A 23,766-nucleotide genomic window follows, 5' to 3' on the forward strand; every position below is an offset into this window, starting at 1 on the left:
GTATCAGACAGTACTCCTTTTGGCAGAGTTTATTAAATGACATACAAATAATTTGTGTCAAAAGCATCTTGGTAATATGATAGCTATGTAACACCCTCAACATGAGGTCAATGTTGCTATGTGTAAAACACTCTTTTTTTTTTTCTTTTGGTAAGGAAAAAAGATAGGTCATTGCTACTATTAGAGGTTTTACATTTCTTTCTTATACTTAAATTAAAGGGCTTTCGGTTTTGTGTATTGACCATTTTTTCTTTGGATGATAAAAAAGACAATTCATTAACAAGTTAAGATGATACACAAATATATTTGGATATGGAGATATGTACCAATCATTTGTTGTCAAAGAATATGTTACAATTACTTAACTAAGATAACCAATAGTATGAAAATTTCACCATGGAGATAAACACAGTTGAACTCCCCCAAAATAGTCTGATCAACCAAATGTTACATACATCTTATTTAATTTTTTTAATGACTCGATCTCTTGCTTATATTTGATATTATTACAAACATTCAAATCATACAACTTTTACATTGTACTCTTTTGTAACCCACCATGAAGATAAAACAGTTGACCTCCCTACCATTTTTGGCTACTCATTGCCACTCTTCCACCATCTCCTACTGTTACTTGCTACCCTAACCCTTCACCTCTCTTTCCCACCACTCTTTGTTGCTCTCTAGCCCTCTCTAGCCCTCCCAAGCCACTCTTCGTCACTCTCTGCTATCCTTGGCCCATTAATTTTCTCTTATCATGCCACTCTAACTTGCAATCCCCTCCTCAAAAACCCTAGCCACCTCAACCACCCCCAAACACCAATCTCTTCTTTCATGACCTCGAAAGTGTGAACTATGATCCATGTAAGTAAAACCCATGTTTGATGCAAATGAAAATCATACTCAGTGTTAAATGTGGCTTGTACAAGTGCAGATTGTGTCTAGCGCAAGTTACTATGACCTCATTCTCTTTGCCTCTCCAATCATCACTCCAATTCTTTGCATCTCTTGTACTAATATCCTTAACCCTCCCTTACCTTTGTAGCCCCCACAACAACCTCCCTTACCTCCATGAGCTACCAACCCAGCCCTTTTCTACAACCCTCTTTCTATGAGTGTAAAAATGGCCCGTGGGTGGCCCGAAACCCGCCCGCGGCCTAGAATGAGCCCAGGCCATTTAGGCCCACTTGGGCTCAAGCCCAGTTTGAGCCCTTGGACTATCGTTTTGAAGCCCGTCCCAGCCTGTAAGCCAGCCCATCGACCTACTTAAGGCCCATTTAGGCCTCGGTCCGAAGCCTACCTCTCCCGAGGCCCAGTGTATTTTTTAATGGAAAATAATAAAATTTTGGTAGAAAAAATAAAAAAAATTAGGCCCGCCCAAGCCCATTAGGCCGGCTTGCCCAAGACCCGAATACCCTTGGGCCTTGGCCTAATTTTTTGGCCTGTGGACTGGCACGGCTAGGCCAAAATTTTGGCGGGAGTCCGCGAGACCCGACATGAGCCAAGCCGGGCCAGATTTATACCCCTACCTCTTTCCAAGTTTGAAGAAAGAGAAATAGAAGTGGATAATGACTAATAATTAGGACATAGATTGAAAAAAGATAGAGAAATGGATATATTTGCTTTCCAAGTGTACAACAATTTTCAAAAGCGTTCCACTTAATTGATAATAGATTTCCTATTTTTATATTTTTTTTCTTTTATTTATATTTTCAAATTAAAAAGGGGATAATACAATTTTATTATTAATTATATATCTTATTTATATTCTAAATAAATTATCCAAATAACAAGAAACTAAAAGGGCACTCAGACTATAAATCTATTTCTACAACTTTTGGGCCAATAGGGCCAAGCTTAATTTTTTTTGGATAAAAGGACATTATTTCTCTAAAAGGACATTTATTTGTCTAGAATGGACACCTATATGTTCAAAACTTACTTATTTGTTTTTCTATTCAAATGTCACATATTTATCCAAATATCACGTACACATGTCATCTAACTATCAAATTATCTGTTCAAATGTTACATATTTGTGCATGTGTTACTTATCTATTCACATATCTGTTTAATGTCATCTATTTGTCCATCTCATTGCCACCGGCAACCGTCAACGACTTTCCTTCTCACAAAAAAAGAATAAACCTTAGACTAAAAAACATGACTCATAAGAATTAACTTTTCACCGATCAATCCAAAACAAAACTATTATCATTATTTTCTATTTATTTTTCTAATATTTTTTTGTTGATACCAGGGGTGCTCGTGAATCAAATTGGATCAAGTGGCCTCTCATTCACCTATAATTCTTTTATTTAGGTGAATTGAGAAAAATCAATCTGCATTCGTTCATTTAGTTAGCAGATGCTAATTGAGTGAGCCATACGAGTTGGTTGTTGATGCTGATCGACTTGGCGAATCAGACTTTACTGTTTTAGGCATTTTTCAAACTATTTTAAAGTAAATTTTTTACTACTATTTTGAGCCTTATGTGAGTCCAATATTTTTTGTTATAAAAATCAAAGTCTAACTTTTATATTTCATAAATAACTAATATTATTACTAAATAAAATGTCCTTTTTCTAAACATACACAGCATAAAAATATAACATCATTTATTTAGGGGGTTGGTGGATTAGATGGCCTCCCATCCACTTCCGTCTAAATATAAGCATATTTAGAAAATTTCCACCTACAACCGTTAGCTCATATTGTCGGAATCATCTAAAATGGCTGGATTAAGGCTTGGCTTGGGAACATGTTATTTTATTAATTTTTTAACTTTTTGATTAAAATATGAGATAAAAAAATTAGTATATTTACCCTCTGTTTGGAAAGTTATATTTGGGGCTTTTTTGGCTAAAATAGTTTTTAAAAAAATAAAATAGGCTTTTTAGTCCAAAAAAAGGTCAAAAAACTCATCTTAAACGAGACTTTTTATCCTCAAGTTAAAATAGCCAAAAAACTAAAAAATCAACCCACTTTCCAAAAAAATCCTTAAAATGACTTTTTAATTTTTTTTACAAAAATGCGTAAAAAATAAATATAAAAAAAACTTTTAACATCTTTGTAAAGACTGTTGACTTTTTAATTTTTAGATTAAAAAGCTTGTTATTCCTTATCATTTTAATATTTTAAATCACATCACTTTTTTATTTTTTTTAGGAAAATTTACCCATAAATCCTATTTTCTGAAAAGTTGAACCATTTAGTTCTAAAAGTTTTCTTATGCACCATTTAGTCCCATTTTATTTTGGTAATGTTGTTTATTTAATTTTCATTATTTACAGGTTACAATAGTACCCCTTTTGTGGAATGTTTGTTTCCTAAAAATCTGCAACATCAACATATATACCCATTTGAATGTTAAGACTCATTTATCAACATTATTCATCAGCACCAACATTATTTATCAAACAAGGATCGAACATCACTAACATATATACTCATTTGAATGTTAAGACCCATTTATCAACATTATTCATCAAACATTGATAATCATTATTCATCAAACATTAAGATCCAGCAAACATCAAACATCATCGCCAACATCAACATTATCAAACGTCAGACCTATTTGAATGTTTGATGACGTTTGATGCCGTTTCATCATCATCGCCGTTTTATTTGGCAGTGTTTGATGTCCTCGACAAGGATCGAACGTTGGACCAAGATCTCTGTCTCCGGCACCTGCGAGTCACGTTGATGATGGAACTAATGTTGATGATGTCGATCATGGCGCTGATGTTAACATCACAACATCATCATCAAATCGGATTGGCGTTGAGGGACTGATCGATTGAAGTAGAATTAGGGCTTTCATGTATGGGATCGTCGGAGGACGTTGAGGAGTCCAAATCGGACCCCATTGAAGAGATACTGCGAGTGAGAACAAAAGGGTAAACAACGTAAAACTATAATCAATTGAGTTGAGAGAGACACAGAGAGAAAGAGATAGAGAGAGAAGGGTTTTTTGGGGAGAAACTTTGTCTACCAGATGTTCCTCATGGTGATCTTGAATCTACAAATTGTAGTTGTGATGTGAAGAAGAGACGGCCTGACCCGTAGGTGGGGTCGTGGGGCTGTGTTATTGTTAGATCAACTCCAACGAATTGATGATGATGTTGTGATGTTTGATGTTGTTTTGATGATGATGTTTGATGTTGTTTTGATGATGATGTTTGATGTTATTTTGATAATGATGTCGTGATGTTTGATGTTATTTTGATGATGATGATGATGTATATGCTCTCTATGGTCAATTTTTGTATAATGGGACCTTTTAGTCTATAAGAAATTTTTTAGGACCAGTGTATAAATTGTTAATTTGGGATTTATTAGTGCATCACCCTTTTTTTTATACTTTCTATAAAAATTTTAAAAGTATATTTATTTAAATCATTTCAAGAATTAAATGGAGTTTATCAGTTTTAACAAGGCGGCTAAGGTCCTATTCACTGAAAGGATAGAGGGTCCCTGCTATGCCCCCCTCCCTGCTGTTCCTGCTGTGCCGTATAACGGCACAGTTTCACCATTTTTTTTTTCTCTCATATTGTCGTTATGTTTTTTTAAACTCTAAAATATTAAAAAAAAAATTAAGAATTAAACCTAAACTCTAAACCCTAAAATAAAAAAAATAAATTTTAAAAATTAAACTCTAAATCCTAAATCTTAAAATAAAAAAATAAATAAATTTTAAGAATTAAACCCTAAACCTTAAAATAAAAAAAATAAATTTTAAAAATTAAATCTAAACTCTAAAATAAAAAAAAAATTAAAAATTAAACCTAAACCCTAACGCTAAAATAAAAAAAAATTAAATTTAAGAATTAAACCCTAAATCCTAAACCCTAAAATAAGAAAAAAAATAAATTTTAAAAATTAAACCCTAATTCCTAAAATTAAAAATAAAAAAAAATTAAGAATTAAACCCTAAACCTTAAAATAAAAAAAATAAATTTTATTCCTAAACCCTAAATTAAAAAAAATAAATCCTAAATCCTAAAATAAAAAACATAAATTTAAAAAAAAAAATTAAATATCAAACTATACCATTTTACGGTACAACAGCACACAGCAGGGAGGGGGCACAACAGTTATCCCGCTCCCTAACTGAAAACATTGGGCATTAGAGAGAATCTCATCTCACCTCAATGATCTCATAAATTTGTACAAATACTACTACTTGGCAACGTGGAAGCATCACGCAAGAGCATGAAAACAACTTTTCATTTGGAAAAACAAATATGCTAGAGGCCCCAAAAATTCTACCAAAAGTTTTACCAAATGTCTCACATGGGTGTGGGACTCACATGGGACCCACATTGTGTGGATCCCACACCCATGTGAGACATTTGGTAAAACTTTTGGTAGAATATTTGGGATCTCTAGCATTACTCTTAGAAAAATGTTTGACAGTATAAAATTTTGTGATTTAAATAATTTAAATTTATCAAAATTATTTTACACTTAAAACGATGTTATTTTAAGTAAGTTAAATTTTTTGAGTCATAAAATTATAAATTATTTAACATTATTAAAATTTATGGTACAATCTAAATTCATAAATTGCAATCTTCAAAATACCAAATCAAATTAAGATGATATCATAACCAATCTAGATCTTCCCCTCTCTCTCTCTCTCTCTCTCTCTCTATATATATATATATATATAAATAAAATCCCATTTACATTCTCAAATTTTTGTGCTAACACAAACCTCAAAACCCATCATCATCCTCTGTATAAAAAGCTGTCTGTCTGTCTCTCTCTCTCTCATGGAGGACGACGACGACGAGTTCGGAGATCTGTACACTGACGTCCTCAGACCCCTCGAATCCTCGGCTCTCTCTCAGAACCGCCCGATCGATCTCAACATTCAGAGCGATGATGAAGATATTCTCTCGGGAGCTCCTAATTCTAACCCTAATTTCAATTTCACCAGCTCTCACCAGAACCAAACCCTAGTTTTCAACTCCGATAAGGCTGCCCCCGAACTGGGTCTCGCCTCAAGTTCCGATTCTCATCGGAATTTGAATTTGAATTTGGATTTGGATGGTAAGCAGCAAAGTCAAGAAGTGGACATAGAAGAAGGTTTAGCTGAGGGGGTGAGTAATTTGGGGTCGGATTTGCCGGAGCCAAGTGTGCCTAGGGTTTTGGAGAGTTGCGGTGATGTGAAATTTCCAAACTTGATGGATGAGTCCGAGATTGATGTTGTTGTTGTTGAGGAGAGAGATGATAAAGATGATCTATTGGTTGCAAAAGATGAGGGTTCTATGGATAAAAACGATAATTTTGAGAAATTTGATGTACAAGAGATTAATACTGGGATTGGAGATTTGGGTTCGGAGCCACTGATACCTGGTCTATCAATTCCCGGGGTTTTGGATGCTATGGATAATCGAGGTAACTCGAATTTTGTGATGCGGGATGAAGCCAGCGCCGAGGGGGATGATTGGGACAGTGATAGTGAGGATGATTTGCAGATTGTATTGAATGATAACAACCACGGACCAATGGCGATGGGAAAGACTGGAGTGATGGGAAGTGATGATGAGGACGAAGATGGTGATCCTTTAGTTATTGTTACTTATAGCGAACCGGGTCATCAGCCAATGGAAGAGCAAGAGTGGGGTGAAGATGTAGCACAGGCGGCAGACGGTGAGAGAAAAGAAGTAGGTGATGCAGCCAAAGTGAATGGAGGAATGGTTGTTCCGCCAAAGATTGGGTACAGCAATCATCCATATCAGCCATATCATTCTCAGTTTAAGGTCAGTGATGTTGTACATGTGGGGTTTTGTGTTTTCCCCTTGTTTGATGAGAATTTGAAATGTAATCTGAATTGTAATTGTTGTATACTTAAAATGATACTGGGTTCATTAATGTTGTGGAAACATAGTGCTCACAATGTTGATCAATGTCCTTGTATATGCTTTTCAATATGTTGTTTGGAAAGATTTGAATAAAAACAGTGACCACAGATAGTGGGATTTATTATTGTACAGTTGCCATTTTTGCTTATAAAATGCAATTGCCTCCAAATTTACAGATTCCAAAGTCAATACTGTAATTAAGCAAAATATCCTTTTCCAATTTTAAAATGAAACTAAATTATTACCGCCGGGGTAACAGCTTGATGATGACGACTACTCCATATGTTTAGAATCAGCTGTACATGTGGATGTGTTGTTTATTTACTGAAAAATCTCTTCCAGCTTTAAACATGGGATGGGAGTCCCTTAATTTTATGGGCTGTACTATCTTAGATGCAAAAGCAGGTGGCAGTGGCATACTTGTGCTACGATAGTTCATGTTTGCCAGTTAATTTTGATTAAATCAGGCCTTGCTCACTGGACGGTTCTAGATTGGCTGAACAGTTTCGTGCAGTTTTCTCCGTGAGTTTCGTTGAGGCATAGCTTACCTTGGTAGTTGAAAGAGGCCACCAGTCTTGCATTTTTGGTGCCCACAAACCATGTGAATAATGCAATTTAAAAACAAGTTACTCTTGCTTGGTCAAGGCCAGATTATGCGATTAGAAAAAGCGCATCACACAGTTGGCTAAATTTATTCAAACTATTGCAATAAATTGTATTGATAAAGTTTTAGCAATTCCAAGATGTATAAACTTCCAAATTTGATTTTTAGCTAAGTGAATACATTTTGTTTTTATTTTTTTGGTTTATTTTCTTTCCAAATGCATATTTCAAGATAGTCAGGCAAGCACGCAGGCAAGACTTATGGAAATTGCCTTTTCTGCCTTATACGCTCCGGTAAATCTTCTGATTTACATGATAATGAAAAAAGTGTAAAAGCTATCATGGTCTGCACTCCTAATGTCCATTTCTTCTTGCTTTTTGGTCAGAAATGCTTTTCTCTTTATGGCCTTCTTGTGTAAATTATCTTTATTTTCTTTGTTTCTTTTATGAAATCCATTTCCTGTAAAGTAGATTTTAAATGCCTGGATGTAACTTGAAATAATTTAATGATCTCTATAATTCTAAACATAGTGAAAAGTTACTGTTGTCTTGAAATTGGGATGTTCGTGCATGTGGATGCTTACAAATTCATTATCTGGACATTCCATTGATTTTGTTTGATACTCATAACTGCAAAATTTTGCCATAAGATGTTTAAATCATTGTTATTGCAAGCTTGTGTCAATTAATCTCTTTTTCCTCTTTGTTAAGTGCTAGCTTTATCGTCAATTTTTTTATTTTTTATTTTCAAACTGTGCAGTATGTGAGACCTGGTGCAGCTCTGATGCCTGGAGCAGCTCCTGTTGGCCCTGGAGGAGCCCCAGGTCAAGTTCGTCCGCCAGTCAACATGGGACCTGTTGTCGGTCGTGGTAGAGGTGATTGGCGGCCAACAGGAATAAAAAATGCTTCTCCAATGCAGAAAGGTTTTGTTCCAGGGTTTGGAACACCTGTTTGGGGGAACAATACATCAGGACGTGGTTTTGGCAGTGGGTTGGATTTCACACTTCCATCACACAAGTAACCTTCATATAGTTGCACTTGCCAAATATATTATTTAAGTGCTTAATTATGCTTTGTTTTGATGATGGAATGTGTTATTATTAGTTGAGCATATTAACTTAAACAAATCTGCTATGGTTATAATATTGATGCTTCTTTTTAGAGTCTTGAATTTACTAGATCATGTCTAATCAACTAACAAATGCTAAAAGGACGAGTCAATTGACTTTGTTCCTTTTTGGGTTAAATACATAAATGATTCTTAAAGTATTTGTTTTGTTACAGTTTAGTCCTCAATCTTTTAATTGTTTTACTTTGATCCTCAAAGTATGTGATTTGTTACACCTTAGTCCCTAGAATCAAACACCGTTCAAAGTTAGTTACGTGGAGAAGGGGTTTTTTCATAATTTTACATAAAGTACAACAAAATTAACAGATTAGGGTAAAAAAATATACGAAAGTGCATAGCTTGGAGACAGATGAAATAAAGCGCATATTTTAAGAACCAAAATGTTACAAAATGCTTACTTTTAGATCATGCGTGTATTTTGGTCATTTTGATTTTGTTGAGTCTTCATGTAAAATTTCAAAAATATCCCTCATTCCCTTATTGTTTCGTAATGTATGTCTTTTGCCACTGAGATTTAAGGTTAGAAAGGATGATGTATTCTAATATAGAATCACATAAGGAGTAATGCTTTGTAGGCAAGGTTTCAAAAAGCGGTTGCAGTCACCGTAACGGTTGTGGTGACGCGGTTGCGGTTGCAGTTGCGGTTGCGGTTGCGATGTGTAAATGCCGTAGTGTAACTGTTGCGGTAACCGGAACCGTGAATTTTTTTTTTATTTTTCTCACAATTTGAAAAAAGTTACTGATAAGCATATTTTATATTTTTCCAAAATCACATTTATTGGGGATTAAAATAGATTTTGATCAATTTTTGTTAATTTTTAAATATGATCCAATATTTTTCATATTTTTAAATCACTATAAAATGAGTTTTTTACATTTTATTTCAATAGTTAATGACTTTAAAAATAATTGATTTTAAATGTCTACAAAATTATTTTTGACCAAAACTTAAACTAACTAAATAAAAAATATTTACAATTAGTAAATGAAATGATTATAAAAATAAAAATTATGTCATAAACAAAAATTATTTGAGCTACTAATTTTATTTATTTTTTTAAAAGACATTTTTTAGACAACACATTATGGTAACAAAATAAAAAATATTTACTATTAAATATTAAATAAATGATTATAAAAATAAATGCAACCATTGTTTATATATTTTTTATTTTACATGCTAATGTAATGAAATAAAAATTTTAAAAAAATTATAATGAAAAAAAATTCATACAAGGCCTTTTCTTTGGGTTTGGATTAATTGAGTATTCATTCTTTCTTTGTAATTTTTATTTTATTTATTTATTTATTTTTTTCTGGAAAGGAAACTATTCAAAATATTGTAAAGGGTTGATTATAGTAACGGTCCCTATAGTTTGGGGTTTGTGTCATTTTGGTCCTGGATTTTTCAATTGTGACATAATTGACCCTGAATTTTGAATCTTGTTCCAAATAAGGACAATTGAAGATACTATTGGATTTTTCAAGGGCATAAGCGTCAATTTGATAAAATATAAACTAATTTGACAAAAATAAATGTCAAAAAAATATTTTTGAATTTTTAAAAATTATTTCTACCTGCTAAGGATAAAATTATGAAAAATTGATAAATCTTTTAGACATTTATTTTATTTTTTTTTTTTACCAAATTAATTTTTATTATGTGTTTGGATGATAATCGTGTAATGGGTGGTTGTTTTTGTTTTCATTAAATTAGTTTATGTTTTTCCAAAAGTCAAATTTGGCGACAACTTTGATATCATTATTAAACCAATCCATTAAATAAAAAAATTCAAAACTAAAAACATTTCATATAGTAAATATATCGATTACACATTAAAAGCTTAACAACTATACATTTCATGATCATCATCTAAATATATAATAAAAATTAATTTGGTAAAATAAATAAATAAATATATGTCTAAAAGATTTATTAATTTTACATAATTTTATCTTTGGTGGGTTGAAATAATTTTTAAAAATTTTAAAAAAAAATTTTGACATTTATTTTTGTCAAATTAGTTTATATTTTGTCAAATTGACGATTTTACCCTTGAAAAGTCCAATGGTATCTTCAATTGTCCTTATTTGGAATAAGATTCAAAATTCAAAGCCAAATGTGTCACAATTGAAAAGTTAGGGACCAAAGTGACACAAACTCCAAACTATAGGGAGTGTTAGTGTAATTTGCCCTATTGTAAAAGTGTATAATGATGTGTAACAGGCCGTTACAGTACCGCTACGGCCGTTATGTAGCACCAAAATGGCCGTTACACATGCAAATTTCCGTCATACCGCAAAAGCGGGTGTAACAAGTAGCGCCTACTGTCGCAATCGTTACATAACACCGCTTCTTGAAACCTTATTTGTAGGTCTTTAGGATAGGCATGAGTAAGCAAATGACAGGTCTTGGAAAGTTCTTTATAGTAATACTATGGCAGTTGAACTTAAAATGATATGGTGATGATAATTTATGGCGATGAAACTACCTGAAGGGTATCATGTTTTGTTATCTTCTTGAATTGATTCAAAGGGAGAGCTTGGGAGCTATGTTACATGGACTTGGGTACGAGTGTTGGATGTGGATATGTATTTAGAGGTCAGACTTGTCAAATCATAAATTTAAGGGTACGCAGACTCGGTAAAAAAATATCATATTTTTATATTTTTTATCAAGTATGTGAGATAAAATGGTGTTATATATAATTTACAGTGTCAGAAAGCCATTTATAATAATTATACAACAATATGTATATATAATAATAGTATTATATACAATTATATAAGAAATATCCGACACATATTCCATACCTTTGTTCAAGTGTCAGGTGTCCGAAATGGGTATTTGATTTGTTTTGAAGAGTTCGTGTAACATAGCCTAGGAGAGAATATTGTAGAGGATTTCAATCGTAGAAGGATTGCTTTAGGATTGTTATGTGGTTGTTGTAACTATGCTTGATGGCATAAAAGGCGGGAAACATTAAAATATCACATTTGAAAATGAGGGTTGTCGATTAAGGTGAGAGATAGATTGGTAACATTTAGTGAATTGGGAGGTTGTTTCACTTCCAAGAATGATAGCAGGTCTCGCTATTGGTAAGATTGTGTCTAGAAACATTGCTTTTCTAAGAAAATGGTTATGGAAATTTCCTATTGAATGTGATTCATTATGGCATTCCATTATTAAAAGCAAAATTGGGTTCAAAGTAATGGCTGGGACTCTTACATTGGGAATCCATTTTTCGCATCCTTCCTCTGAGATAGCTGCTACTTACCTATGCAGATCGGTGGTTTCAAAGACTGAACTTCCCTAGCTCTCGTTGGGGCTTCGTGCACTGGAAAAATGCTCTAGCAACGAGAACTGGCCACTAGTTGCAAAGTTCCAATAAGTATCGAGAGGGCTATCACAATCAATCTCCATAAATAAATAAATAAAAAGAACATACGTACCTTAATCCTTTATCAGATAGTTTCTAGGGCTGACTGATACTTCCTCCTGCTCATTAGATCGCTCTTCCCTTGCTTTGCCTGCTTGCTTCTTTGCTTCCCCTTCGAATGGATTGATCTGCTGCCCCTCCAATATTTTCAAAGTGGGAAATTGGGTCAATGTCCGATTTTGGGAGGATGTTTGCGTGGAGGGTAATTCTACTTACACCACACTTCCTACTCTCCACACCCTTTAATTTAATTTAATTTTTATTATATTTCTATTTCTATCTAAAATTACCAAAATGAACTATCATCCCCAATTTGAAAACCTAATTTTTCATTACACACCCATCCCATCACCACCACCTCCACTGGCCCACCACCGTCACCGCCTCTCTGCCACCACCCTTCTTCTCCACCCAGCCCCTCCGCCTCACCCATCTCCTCCGGGGAGAGAAGATTTAGGTTCTGAATAACCGTAAAGGAGGCTCCTTTAAGAAAATTATTCTGAGATTGTGTTTGGCTGCAATTGTCTAGAGCCTATGGTCTGAGGGGAGAGTCAAGGAATTTTGCAAAGAAAGGGGGTAAATACTACCACTATAGCTTGCAGAATTGAGAATGATTTAAGGAATAGTCTGTGTTCCTTTAGAAATGTTAAAAATCCCTTTAACTGGTTGTGCGCTTAGAATGGGCTGTTTCACCCAAAAGATACTTAGTGATTGAGTTGTAGATGAAAGAGATTGACTATGAGAAATCCTAGCTTATTGTATTGTTTTGTTTTTTCAATAAAAAGTAATTTACCAAAAAAAAAAAAAAGTAATTTCTTGCAGCATTCAATTTCTACATTGTGCCGTGGAGTATATGTTTCACACTTAAGTTGACACATAAAAATCATGTTGAAACTCTGCTTGCACTACGACCTTTAAAGAGTAAACCTAAGTTCTTTTTCCTGAGATTTCTTTCAAGAAAACCTTAAACTCTGCTTGCAGAACATTGTTACTGTGAAGATATTCATCACATAGGTCGTGTTAAGAAGGTTCAAAAAATGTTGCCAAAGTATCTATAGAGTGTATGATAGAATTTAAGTTTTCAATTAAGACATGTTGAAGAAGTGTTAGAGACTCTTTTAGGAGTGTTGTGTCGGACATGACATGCCTCTTCCATAAAAGTGTTTGTGCTTCTTAGTATGCCATCTAAGATATCAAATGTCTTAGTCAAAGCCTCTCTCTCTCTCTCTCTCTCTACAACCGGTCCAGGTGGCGCCACCCTGGAGGGTAGACCAAGAAACCTTGACAGTTGTCCCTTGCTGCTAGACTTGAAGCCACATTCTTTAATCCCAATCAGATGTCCTAGGCATTGTTGCCAGCCTAGGTTAACACTTGAAAACCAGTTGAAGCTTGGATATCTGCTGGAAGGTCGCTTGGCCAATGAATGGTAGAGATGCTTGATCATTGTGACAAATTGTGAAGCCGGAAAGTTTCATTGGAGACTGATTTTTATGGGCTGATTTGTGGAGCCGAGCAACTGCATGGTGGCTGATCGGTGAGGGCGATTTGGTAAGCCATCGTTGGTAGCTGCTCGTTGTAGATGATCATGGAGACCATGTGACAATTGGCAGTTGCTCAGTGACACCAAGCAATCTTCGTGGTGATAAGATATTTCATGAACCAACCTTAGTCTGCTGGCTTGTCCAGGGATGTTCATGTGGCTTTGCATTATTGGTCCATGTGTCTAATCAAGAAGCAAACATGTGGCGCATGGAGATGGACACTTGTACCTACACTTTCTAAACAAATATAGCCTTATTTAATCTTCTATTGGTGCCACTTCCAACTTCCTACAAAAACATTATTTCCTATTTTGTCATCGCTTGTAACTCACTCATTATTTGCTGCCCAACATTTTGTATCTTACAACATTGCTGGCCTTGTAGCTGTCTCATAGAACTTTCTTTTCTACGAGTAGGGGATATGATATTAAAAAAAATGTAAATGGCCTTCCGAATCAGGACATCTCTTGACATTTTTTCTCACAACATTGCTGGCCTTGTAGCTGTCTTATAGAACTTGCGATATAATAAATAAACACTGTAAATGGCTTTTCCAATTAGTTAATCTGTTCCTTTGAAGGCTTCCCCGCCCTCCCACCAAAGAAGAAAAAAAAAAAAAATCCCATCTTACCTTCATGTTTTTTATCTTACAGTCTGGACTTAGCTTTTGCTGAATTCCAACAGTTATTCTTGATGAGTTTGTTTTTCATTTTTTGCGCGTTTGTAATGCGTTGCATTTTAGCACGGCAGAAGCTGCAGAAACAAGCATTGTTTCTGTTGCAGGAAGTTCTGGTTTACATAACTTCAGATGCTGTAACCTGCTTGTTGTTTTACTATGTATATATATATATATATTTTTTTTCATGTTGGAAATACATTTAAATGTGAAAAAATTTCTTCTGTTGACCTTCTCTACTATTCACAGGACTATATTTGACATTGACGTCAATAGTTTTGAGGAAAAACCATGGAGGCTCCCTGGTATTGATATATCGGATTTTTTTAACTTTGGTATGAATGAGGAGAATTGGAAAGATTATTGCAAACAGCTGGTAAGTATTAACCTTCATTGTGTCCTTTTCTATATTGATGGAAGCTGAGAGGATGCTGAATTTAAATTCTGCAGGAACAACTTCGCCTGGAGGCAACCATGCAAAGCAAAATTCGTGTCTATGAAAGTGGGAGAACAGAACAGGTATTTTAGTGCTTTCTCATAGTGTATCCATGACTATTAGTATCTTTCCTTGCCTAAGTCACCTTTTGTGGTGGCTAAAAAAACAAGCAAAGGAGTTTTTATCTTTTATTGCTCTCATTTCAGGAGTATGATCCAGATCTGCCACCAGAATTAGCTGCAGCAGCAGGTATTAATGATATCTCACCTGAAAATGGAAATCTTGGGAAGATGGATGCTGGACAAAGTGATATAGCTAAAGGATCTGCACGTGTGCGGCCACCATTGGTATGTGTTGGTGTAGATCTTGTAGTATTTTTTGTTTCTGTTTTTTTTTTTTTTCTTCTCTTTTTTCTTTTTTCTTCGTATTTTCCTCGTCCTGAAGATACCTTGGTCATTGTTTAGATTTTAATGTATCTAGTAAAAAAAATGGAACTCGTCAAATACATGAAGTTAGTTTCTTGTGCCAGTTTTTGGTTTCACTTGTTTATGTGATTTCCTACCAGCCCACTGGGAGAGCAATTCAGGTGGAAACTGGTTATGGTGAGCGTCTCCCGTCCATTGATACTCGGCCACCACGTATTCGTGATTCTGATGCAATTATTGAGGTGAGTGAGTGGTCAATCCGGTCCTTGAGCACATTGATATCAATGTTATTATTCTGATGATGTGCAATACAATTGCACAATGTTGTTTGGGAAACAGATTGTCTTGCAGGACTCAGCAGATGATGATTCCCTTCAGGGAAATGATGTCACAGAGCAGCCGGAAAATGATTGCTCAAGGGAGAATTTCAGAGGAGGCCATGAAATTGAACGAGATGTTGCAGAGGAAGATGCTGTACATTTTGATGGTTCCCCACTCGCCTATAATGGTAGGAAGAGGGAACTGATTGAAAGAAGAGCACCCTTCGTGAATTCTGTTCAGGATAACCTTACCGAAGGAGATGAAAATTTGCCTTTGCCCCCAGAAGCACCAGTTCAGTATCCCGATTCTAGGGGTCAGACGTCTACATATTCTGGTGGAGACACCCTCTATGAGGAGAGGTATGAAATGATGTTGGATTAAATTCAATTAATTTTCTTGAGGATAAAGTTCTTAAATCAATTTAACTCTCGCTGGCCTGATAATTCTTTGTACTACACATGGAAGTTAATTGGTCGAAGGCACTCAATTGACTTTTTGTTCATCTTTTTTTTTTTTGTCCCCTCTTTTGTAGACAAGCATTTTGATTAATATATGATTTATGTCATATCATATGTGCCAGTGAGCAAGGAGAAAAATGGAAAGATAGCAAATAACAAACTATGTGCTTATAAAAAGCTCATTTAAAAAAGAGAGAAACTGAATATAGTCTTATAAACAGTTGAATGCATGTTGTGGAATTGAAATAGAATGATAAGTAAATCATGTTCTTATTATGTTAACTGTCATTCTAGCCTTAATTAAAAACAATGTGCTTGTAAAATGCTCATTTTGTTCAAGAAAAATCAAGTAAAGAATTGAATGCCTGTTGAAGAATTGAAAGAGAAGCATGAACTGAATCATTTCTCTTCAGGAATGCCTTTCAAGTTGTATGTAGTGTTAATTTGGTGGCCGAGATATCTAATGTTTTTATTGCTCAAATTAACCAATATCTTCTTCTAACGAATGGCACATCTTGCAATTATTCTTATGATTTTTTTTTTTTTTTCTGTTGTGCAACTTTTCTATGATATTTATGTCGAATAAATTCACTTAATTTAAACTAATTTTCATTTACATCTGATGTTAAGTATTACCAGTATCTAACTTTCTTCTTAATCCAGGCGGACAAAGGGAAGAACACAGAACAGATCCCCCAATATTAGCTGTAGTGACAATCAGAAGGAAGGTTCAGTTGAAAGCATTGGTGGAGAACATAGCCCTCGATTATCATCTCCCGTCACTGTTGGGAGTGCTGAGAATCTTGATGCTGAACATGGTGATGGTTTGCATGATGAGCTGGTGCTGACTGATAGAAGCTCTGGAATGGATAGGGAGGAAGTGGCCTTGGATGCAACAACTACAACGGATACACACATGGGTAAAAATCCTTTGCCTTCTGTGAAAAAGCAAAAGTTAAGTTCTCGAGTTGAACAATCTTCTCTTCAAGAAATTGATGATGGATGGGACTTAAAGGCATCAAGAAGTAGTGAAAACAGCAAAGGAAGATCAGGGAGCAGCAGGGATTATCAGAAGCTTCATGATAGTGTTGACGAGGAAGTTGCTCAGCTTGGACGTTCTTCACGCATGGTGAATTTGAAGCGACCCCATAGTGAAGATGAGCAAAGTATCAGAAGAAGAGGTCATGACGAGAGACATAAGATGGTCAAACATCGTTTGGTGGAAAAAGGTAGGGATGATTCCTATTCTCATAGGGATTGGGATCCTCACTTGGCCCATCAATCGCACAGGAAAACTGAGGGTATAGACAGGCGAAAAGAGAGAGAAGAGAGAGATAATTCGTGGCAACGGCAAGATGATGATCCACATGGTATGAGGATTAGAGCTGAAGACACAAGGAAGCGAGAGCGTGGTGATGAAATAGGTTCAAGGCACCGGAACAGGGTTCAAGAAAGTGAGAGGATAGACAAAGATGAACATCTTCAGTTGAGGAAACAGTTGGATAATGGTAATTTAAGGGCCCATCATGATAAAGATGTGCAATCACGACACAGAGAAAGGGATGATAATATGAGGAGTCGATATGAGAACATGGATGATGCCCATAGAAAAAGAAAGAAAGAAGAGGGACATTTAAGGAGGGACTCTGAAAAGGAAGAAATCTTGCGGGGCCATAGAGAAAACTCTAGTCATCGAAAGCGAGAAAGGGATGATGCTTTGGATCTGCGTAAGAGAGATGACCAAGTGAGAACTAGAGATGATGATCAACATTCTGTCAGGCACAAAGAAGAGAGCTGGATTCACAAGGAGAGGGGTGAGAGGCAGAGGGAGCGGGAGGAGAGGCACATGATCAAACAGTCACATGAAGAAAGTTTATCAAAGCGGGAAAGAGAAGAACGGGGAGGAGCAAGGAGTGCACAAGCTGCAGAAGACAAAGCATGGATTAGCCATGCTAGAGTGAAGGATGAGTATAAGGGATCTGATAGAGATTACCAATTTAAAGACACTGGGCGGCATGGTGAGCAACTTAAGAGGAGGGATCGGGTTGAGGATGGAAGTCTTTCGCAGCATAGGGGATGGGAAGATATCTATGCACGTGGAAACCAACCCAGCATTGATGAGAGAAGATCAAGGCAGGAAAGGGCAAGTACACGTGATCGTGCTGTGAGTGGTTCTGATAACAATAGGGCGCATGAAAAAAAACATAAAGAGAACACAAGGAAGAGTAAAGAATCTGACGGTAATGAACAAAACTCCATGGGCCCTTCAAAGAGAAATCAAGAGGAACAAAGTGGTCGGATGAATGAGCCGGTATGTTACATCTCTTGACACAATAATATGTCATTCTGCGGAGGAAAAACCCTCCCCCAGGTGTTGAATTATTATGGAATGAACTAATACTTTAGGAAAAGATTCCTTAAAAATTTCTACTCTATATTTGGTGTCTGACCCTGATGACAGCTAACCAATAGATCTGGGTGTAGATTCCTTGACTAAATATTGATTGGTTGAAGTATTCATTTCAGTTAACTTTGTGTATATGTGACAAAAGGACCACCAGGGATGGGGAGGATTTTGTCACATTTTTTAATTTATTTTCTCTGAAAATGTGAAAACATTTAATCAAGTGCATGTAGTCTCATCACGGTTTTTGTTTTAGATATAGGTATCAACTTTTGTGGTTTTAGTTTTCTCTCTCGTCTTCTCCTTTTACCATATCTTCTGCTTCTTCTTTTCTTTCCATTCTCCTTTTCTCTCTCTTCTCTGCTTTTCTCTTTCTAACCTTTTTTTTTCTGTGAGTGATCCATCAGTGACATATAAGTAAAAGGTATTTGCAGTAATACCTCTTATAATATTTGAAATTTTAGTTTTTTAATAGTCTGGGGTATCCCAAAGTCATTGATATATTGCTATAATTTCAGAAATGAAGTAAGAGTAGTTACTTTTACAACCCTTCATAACTTTTAAAGGGGCTCATATTTTGCCAATCCCAGTATTGGGATCTATACTTTTATTGTGCTTGTTTTGCATATCAAGTATTGACTTGAACAGATATGGCTAGTGTCCATTCAACAAACTTAAATTTTGCTAGATAAACTGTTCAAATGAAGCATTTAAATTAATTGTGATGTCGATGAGGTGGTACTCAATTACCAATCTATAACAACATAGGAGGGATACAGTCCTGACATTTGCTTGACTACAATCGAATTTTGAGGTTTGTAAGAATTACAATTTGCACATCAAGTGTAGTTGTAGTAGCTGCTATTCGTACATAAGGTGTAATTTTATCAGGCCCCTTTATTAAATTAGTATATATGCAGTTCTTCTATAAAGTATCATGTAGTAGTAAACATTTATTCAGATCTACTTTTGATTGACTTTCAATGCTTCTTGTTGATTTTATATTCTCGTCAGCTTGCTTTGTTCACTGTATTTACAACCAAAGTTTTTAAAGGTGAATGCATAACTTGAGGCGTTTTACCCCCCATGAGGCGATGCTTACGCATTTCAAATTATAAATTGTAATATTTAGTAAATAAATTAAATATTATAAAATAATAAATAAATAAATAAATAAATAAAATTAAGCACTGAACATTTCACTATAGAGAAGAAAGCTTGCTTTTATTGGAAGTGAAATTGACTTAGCTTTAGTGATTGAGTTTCTCACTTGAGCATTAATTTTGTGGTTTTTTTTTATTATTAATCATTTACTCCTATAGATTGTAGTTGTGAAAGGGTTCTTTATTTTTTGCATTTTTATGTTTAAACCATTTGCTAGACAGTTTAACAAGAGCCTAAGGTGTATACTTCATATGCTTATGCACAAAAGGCATACAAGGTGCACCTAGGGCACATGCCTCAGATTATGATGCACAAGCTTTTGAGGGATATAGCCTCAAAAAAAAAGCCTTGATGCGTTTTACCTTAGCCTCAGGGCGAGTGAGCCTCAGTAAAGCCTTTTAAAACTTTTTTTCACAACACATGTTGATCATGTATACATTATTCATCATATATCGACTCTTTAGTCTACAGTCTACACCATTCAACGCAGTTTCTTTAAAAAAACTCTCAACTTTCACTGAAATTGTAAGAAAACTGAAATCAACATTGATGTTCATTAGTTGCGACCATGATCTAGCATGAGTCTGATTGATAATTTGATTTAAAACCAGGACCTTAAAGGAGATTTGAGGATCAGGACACAAAGACATTAGCTGCACTAACTATTGTTTGGTAAAATAAATTAGGTTACTGATAAATTTATTAGTGCATAGAAGATAGAAACAGGGACAAAAATCTATATTGAAAGAGATTCATACGCAGGGAAAACAGAAAAACAAAATTTGTTGATTAAGATTTTGATTCAATTAGGGAATCTTAACTTACCCATTGAACTGTTAGCTTTGATGTTGGGAGGAATTTTATATTTGTTGCTGTAGTGTTCGATACTGCTCCCACCCATTCAGTAAAGTCATCATTTGATTGCACTGCTAATATCATTTTTTTTACATGAATTGGTTATAGTTGAGACTGTTTGTGTTAGTGAATGCCCAATTTATTATTGCAAGATTGCAGTGTGTTGTGTTTGTTAGATTATCATTCGTAGCTTAATTTTCATAGATTAGTATCTATGATGTCTTTTTTCTTTAATGTTGTCTATAATTGTTTTTAGACATTTTCATCCTTAGTTAATTGCTATAAAAGTATTTTCTGAAATGTGTATAATTACAATTTACAAACTTTCCTTAGTAACCTTTACACAACATTTCATCTATGCATGTAGATTCTGGTACTTTTTTTTTTTTTTTTTGATTGATGAAAAGAAGACTACATTGATGAGATCGATGAGTATATATTGATGTAAAACATCAAAAAAGAGTAATGCTAGATACTCCAAAAATTCTACCAAATGTCTCAGATGGGTGTGAGACCACACCCATGTGAGACATTTGGTAAAAAAATTTATAAAGAAAAGGCAAGTGCGGCAAGCGTCAAAGAAAAACTTAATGATCCCAACTAGGTTGGCATTGAGAAGCTAGCCCTATCATGTGTTAGCACTACACCAAAGGTTGGTGAGAAACCAACCGAAACAAGAACAGAATAACAGGATTTTTTACAACAACACAGTCACCCAACAACAGACCCCAAACCAACCATCAATAACAGCCTACACCTTCAGTAAATCATGCACCAGGTCTCATCCTTTCAGACACAAATTTCTTAGTCCAAATTTGCCAACAAAACCAGACCTGTACACCTTCAAAGACAATCCTTAATGCTCTGACAATTGAACATAAAATCATTCACAGAGAAATCTTTCAATTGCTTCATGGATTTAACCCGAATAGCCACATTTGAAATAATTCTTTCCTGAGCCTTGACCCAATCTGGATGACCATCATTAAACATTCTGGAACCTTATAGTTGGCTTTTTTAGTGATAGCTTCTTTGGGGTTGTTGATTATTTGTAAGGTAACAGGTTATCCAACTATACATTATTCAAATATGATGTATGTACTATGTAATAAGTGGTATTCAGCAGTTTCAGCTAAAATCCATCCCTCCGCTAAAAGAGTAAAGGTCAGTAACTATCAGAGGTAGTCCAGAAAATCTTACAATCATTTAACCAGTATGTGGTCAATCTCCATGCTAGGACCCAATGAAGTATCTTTGACAACATTACATTGATGTTTTTGACTATTCTACTTTCTTATGGATAATTGGAAATGTCCTAGAGAATTCAGCTCTATATATTTGTGGTTTTTCGCTTTTGATGATTATCATTGCCTTTGTTCAGATGAAATTGAAAGGCACAACTGAGCGCGCAAACTGTGAGCATGAGATTCTGCTGAACCGTCACTCTTCCAAAAAACATAGGGAAGATGCTTCTTCAGATGATGAGCGACAAGATTCGAGAAGAGGACGGTCCAAATTGGAACGCTGGACAAGCCATAAGGAGAGGGATTTCAATGTTAACTCTAAGTCATCATCTTCCTTGAAGGTTAAAGAGATCGACAAGTTTAACAATGGTGGCTCTTCTTCCTTAGCCAGAAGGCTCCCAGATGAATCTTCCAAGACAGTTGAAACCGTTGAGAATCAACATCCATTGGGTGATCAAAAAGATGTTGGTGATGTGAAATGCTTGGATGATAGACACTTGGACACAGTGGCAAAGTTGAAGAAACGAAGTGAGCGTTTCAAGCTTCCAATGCCAAGTGAAAAGGAAGCCATGGTGATTAAAAAGATGGAGAGTGAACCATTGCCTTCAGCCCAAAATGAAGCCTGTGCAGACTCGGAGATCAAACCGGAGCGTCTAGCTCGGAAACGGAGGTGGATAAGCAACTAATTGTGAAATCAAGGAACCAATTTTCAATGTTAAAATGTGCCTCGTGTAGGCTTTTCGGGGCTAGTGGCATTACTATTCTGCAGCCATATACACTTTCTTTATTGTGTACATAACAGTGAATGTAACATTGTCCTTGCCATTGATGGTGACTCAGAATTTTGGTTCCTAGTAACAAGTAGAGTGTATTCATTTATAGAGATTGTATACCAGTTTTCTTGGGGGTCACTTAAAGGACCTGGTTGTTCCAATAACCATATCTGACCTGAACTGGCGCTCCACAAGGCGAGGCACTTGATTAATGCTGGCTGCGTCAAGTATCGGTATGGCATAGATTCGAAGAAATTTAATGCAGGGAACATTTAATTGAAAGAGAATGACCCCTCTACTCTGGAGTAGGAAAGTCATTGAGGTCGATGTAGATGGATGATCTGCACTTATTGTAGCTTGATTTTCTCTGTACCTGTATGATAGATTTTTTGTCACTTTGTTTTATTTTGATGTTCCTTTTCTGTGTTTTAAGGAACAAAAGAGATATAGAAGTAATTGAAGAGAGAGAGCAGGTGATTAGTCAACATTGACATTGAGGAAATGACCTAGTGCAGTGAGCCCCTTTTTCTTAGTAGATATAGCAAGTTTGGAATAATGGTATTTGATAGGATTGACTTAAATGCAGTTTTGGAACACTTTGGTTCTTTTTCGTGATGGATTGTGTGAATATATACTGGGCAATATATTTGCAATTATATGTTTCAAGAACCAACTCTCCAAAAAGTGGAGCACTCACTCTCTCTCACTCTCTGGTTGTATTCACAAAAGGAAAAGAGCCTTCTTTCTACTATTTTTATTATGGAGTTAAGAGAGAGAAATTAGGCAAAGATGTAGGCAACAAAGAGATAGTGAGAAATTACATTGTTATATTATGTTAGCTTAAAAGTCAATTTATAGAACAAAACTCCATAAACAAACAAAATTAAAAAGTCTAGTCTAAATTTAATACATACCTAATTGGTTAGACTATCAAATACATACGTCCAAATTTGCAAGATTTTTCAAAAGTCTATACTCCAAAAGTTTACTAGCCTAGACTTAGGCTTATAAATACAACTTGACAATGATACATGACACCTAGACATATATTTATGGAGGTTCTAACAAACTCTAACTAAGTTACAATTTTATACAAATATACATGACTTTCTACCCTCCTCGGTTTTCAAAGGAATAGACTGAAACAGATAAGATTTGGCTGATCTTTTCTGTCTTGTAACGTTGGCTGAAAGGATTTGTCTAACCACTTTTCATTTAATAATGTAGGTTGCTCCATATGTCTTGGATAAGGTTGGAGTTGATCATGAGACAACTGTATGTGATAGTGGGATCCACTATGTTTCCATCCTGTTGACGAGATTGTGATATTCTTCATCAATCTCTAATGGAGGGGAATCAAGATCCTGGATGTATTGTTCATTCCGAAATTGTTCTACATCATCCACGTTCATGGCTAGTTTT

General features: G+C 35.2%; 1 protein-coding gene across 1 annotated transcript; it reads left to right on the top strand.

Moving 5' to 3' along the window:
- Positions 1–5,560: 5,560 nt before the first annotated feature.
- Positions 5,561–22,959, top strand: LOC114276787 (FIP1[V]-like protein). Its single transcript, XM_028218607.2, has 9 exons — positions 5,561–6,773; positions 8,239–8,495; positions 14,514–14,640; positions 14,715–14,783; positions 14,907–15,047; positions 15,266–15,367; positions 15,465–15,805; positions 16,568–18,215; positions 21,709–22,959. Exons 1-9 carry the CDS (start codon positions 5,781–5,783, stop codon positions 22,255–22,257), a joined length of 4,227 nt encoding a protein of 1,408 aa, XP_028074408.2. The 5' UTR covers positions 5,561–5,780; the 3' UTR covers positions 22,258–22,959.
- The last annotated feature ends 807 nt before the right edge of the window (positions 22,960–23,766 follow it).

Source organism: Camellia sinensis, chromosome 5 (assembly GCF_055761805.1).
Source record: "Camellia sinensis isolate YWXY chromosome 5, ASM5576180v1, whole genome shotgun sequence".
Lineage (NCBI taxonomy): Eukaryota > Viridiplantae > Streptophyta > Magnoliopsida > Ericales > Theaceae > Camellia > Camellia sinensis.

Bases quoted from the DNA above. Each gene is read 5' to 3' on its own strand.
- LOC114276787 (XM_028218607.2), top strand. From the start codon at position 5,781: ATGGAGGACGACGACGACGAGTTCGGAGATCTGTACACTGACGTCCTC. The intron at 14,641-14,714 runs GTAAGTATTAAC...TAAATTCTGCAG, and splicing joins AAGATTATTGCAAACAGCTG to GAACAACTTCGCCTGGAGGC. The intron at 15,806-16,567 runs GTATGAAATGAT...TTCTTAATCCAG, and splicing joins GACACCCTCTATGAGGAGAG to GCGGACAAAGGGAAGAACAC.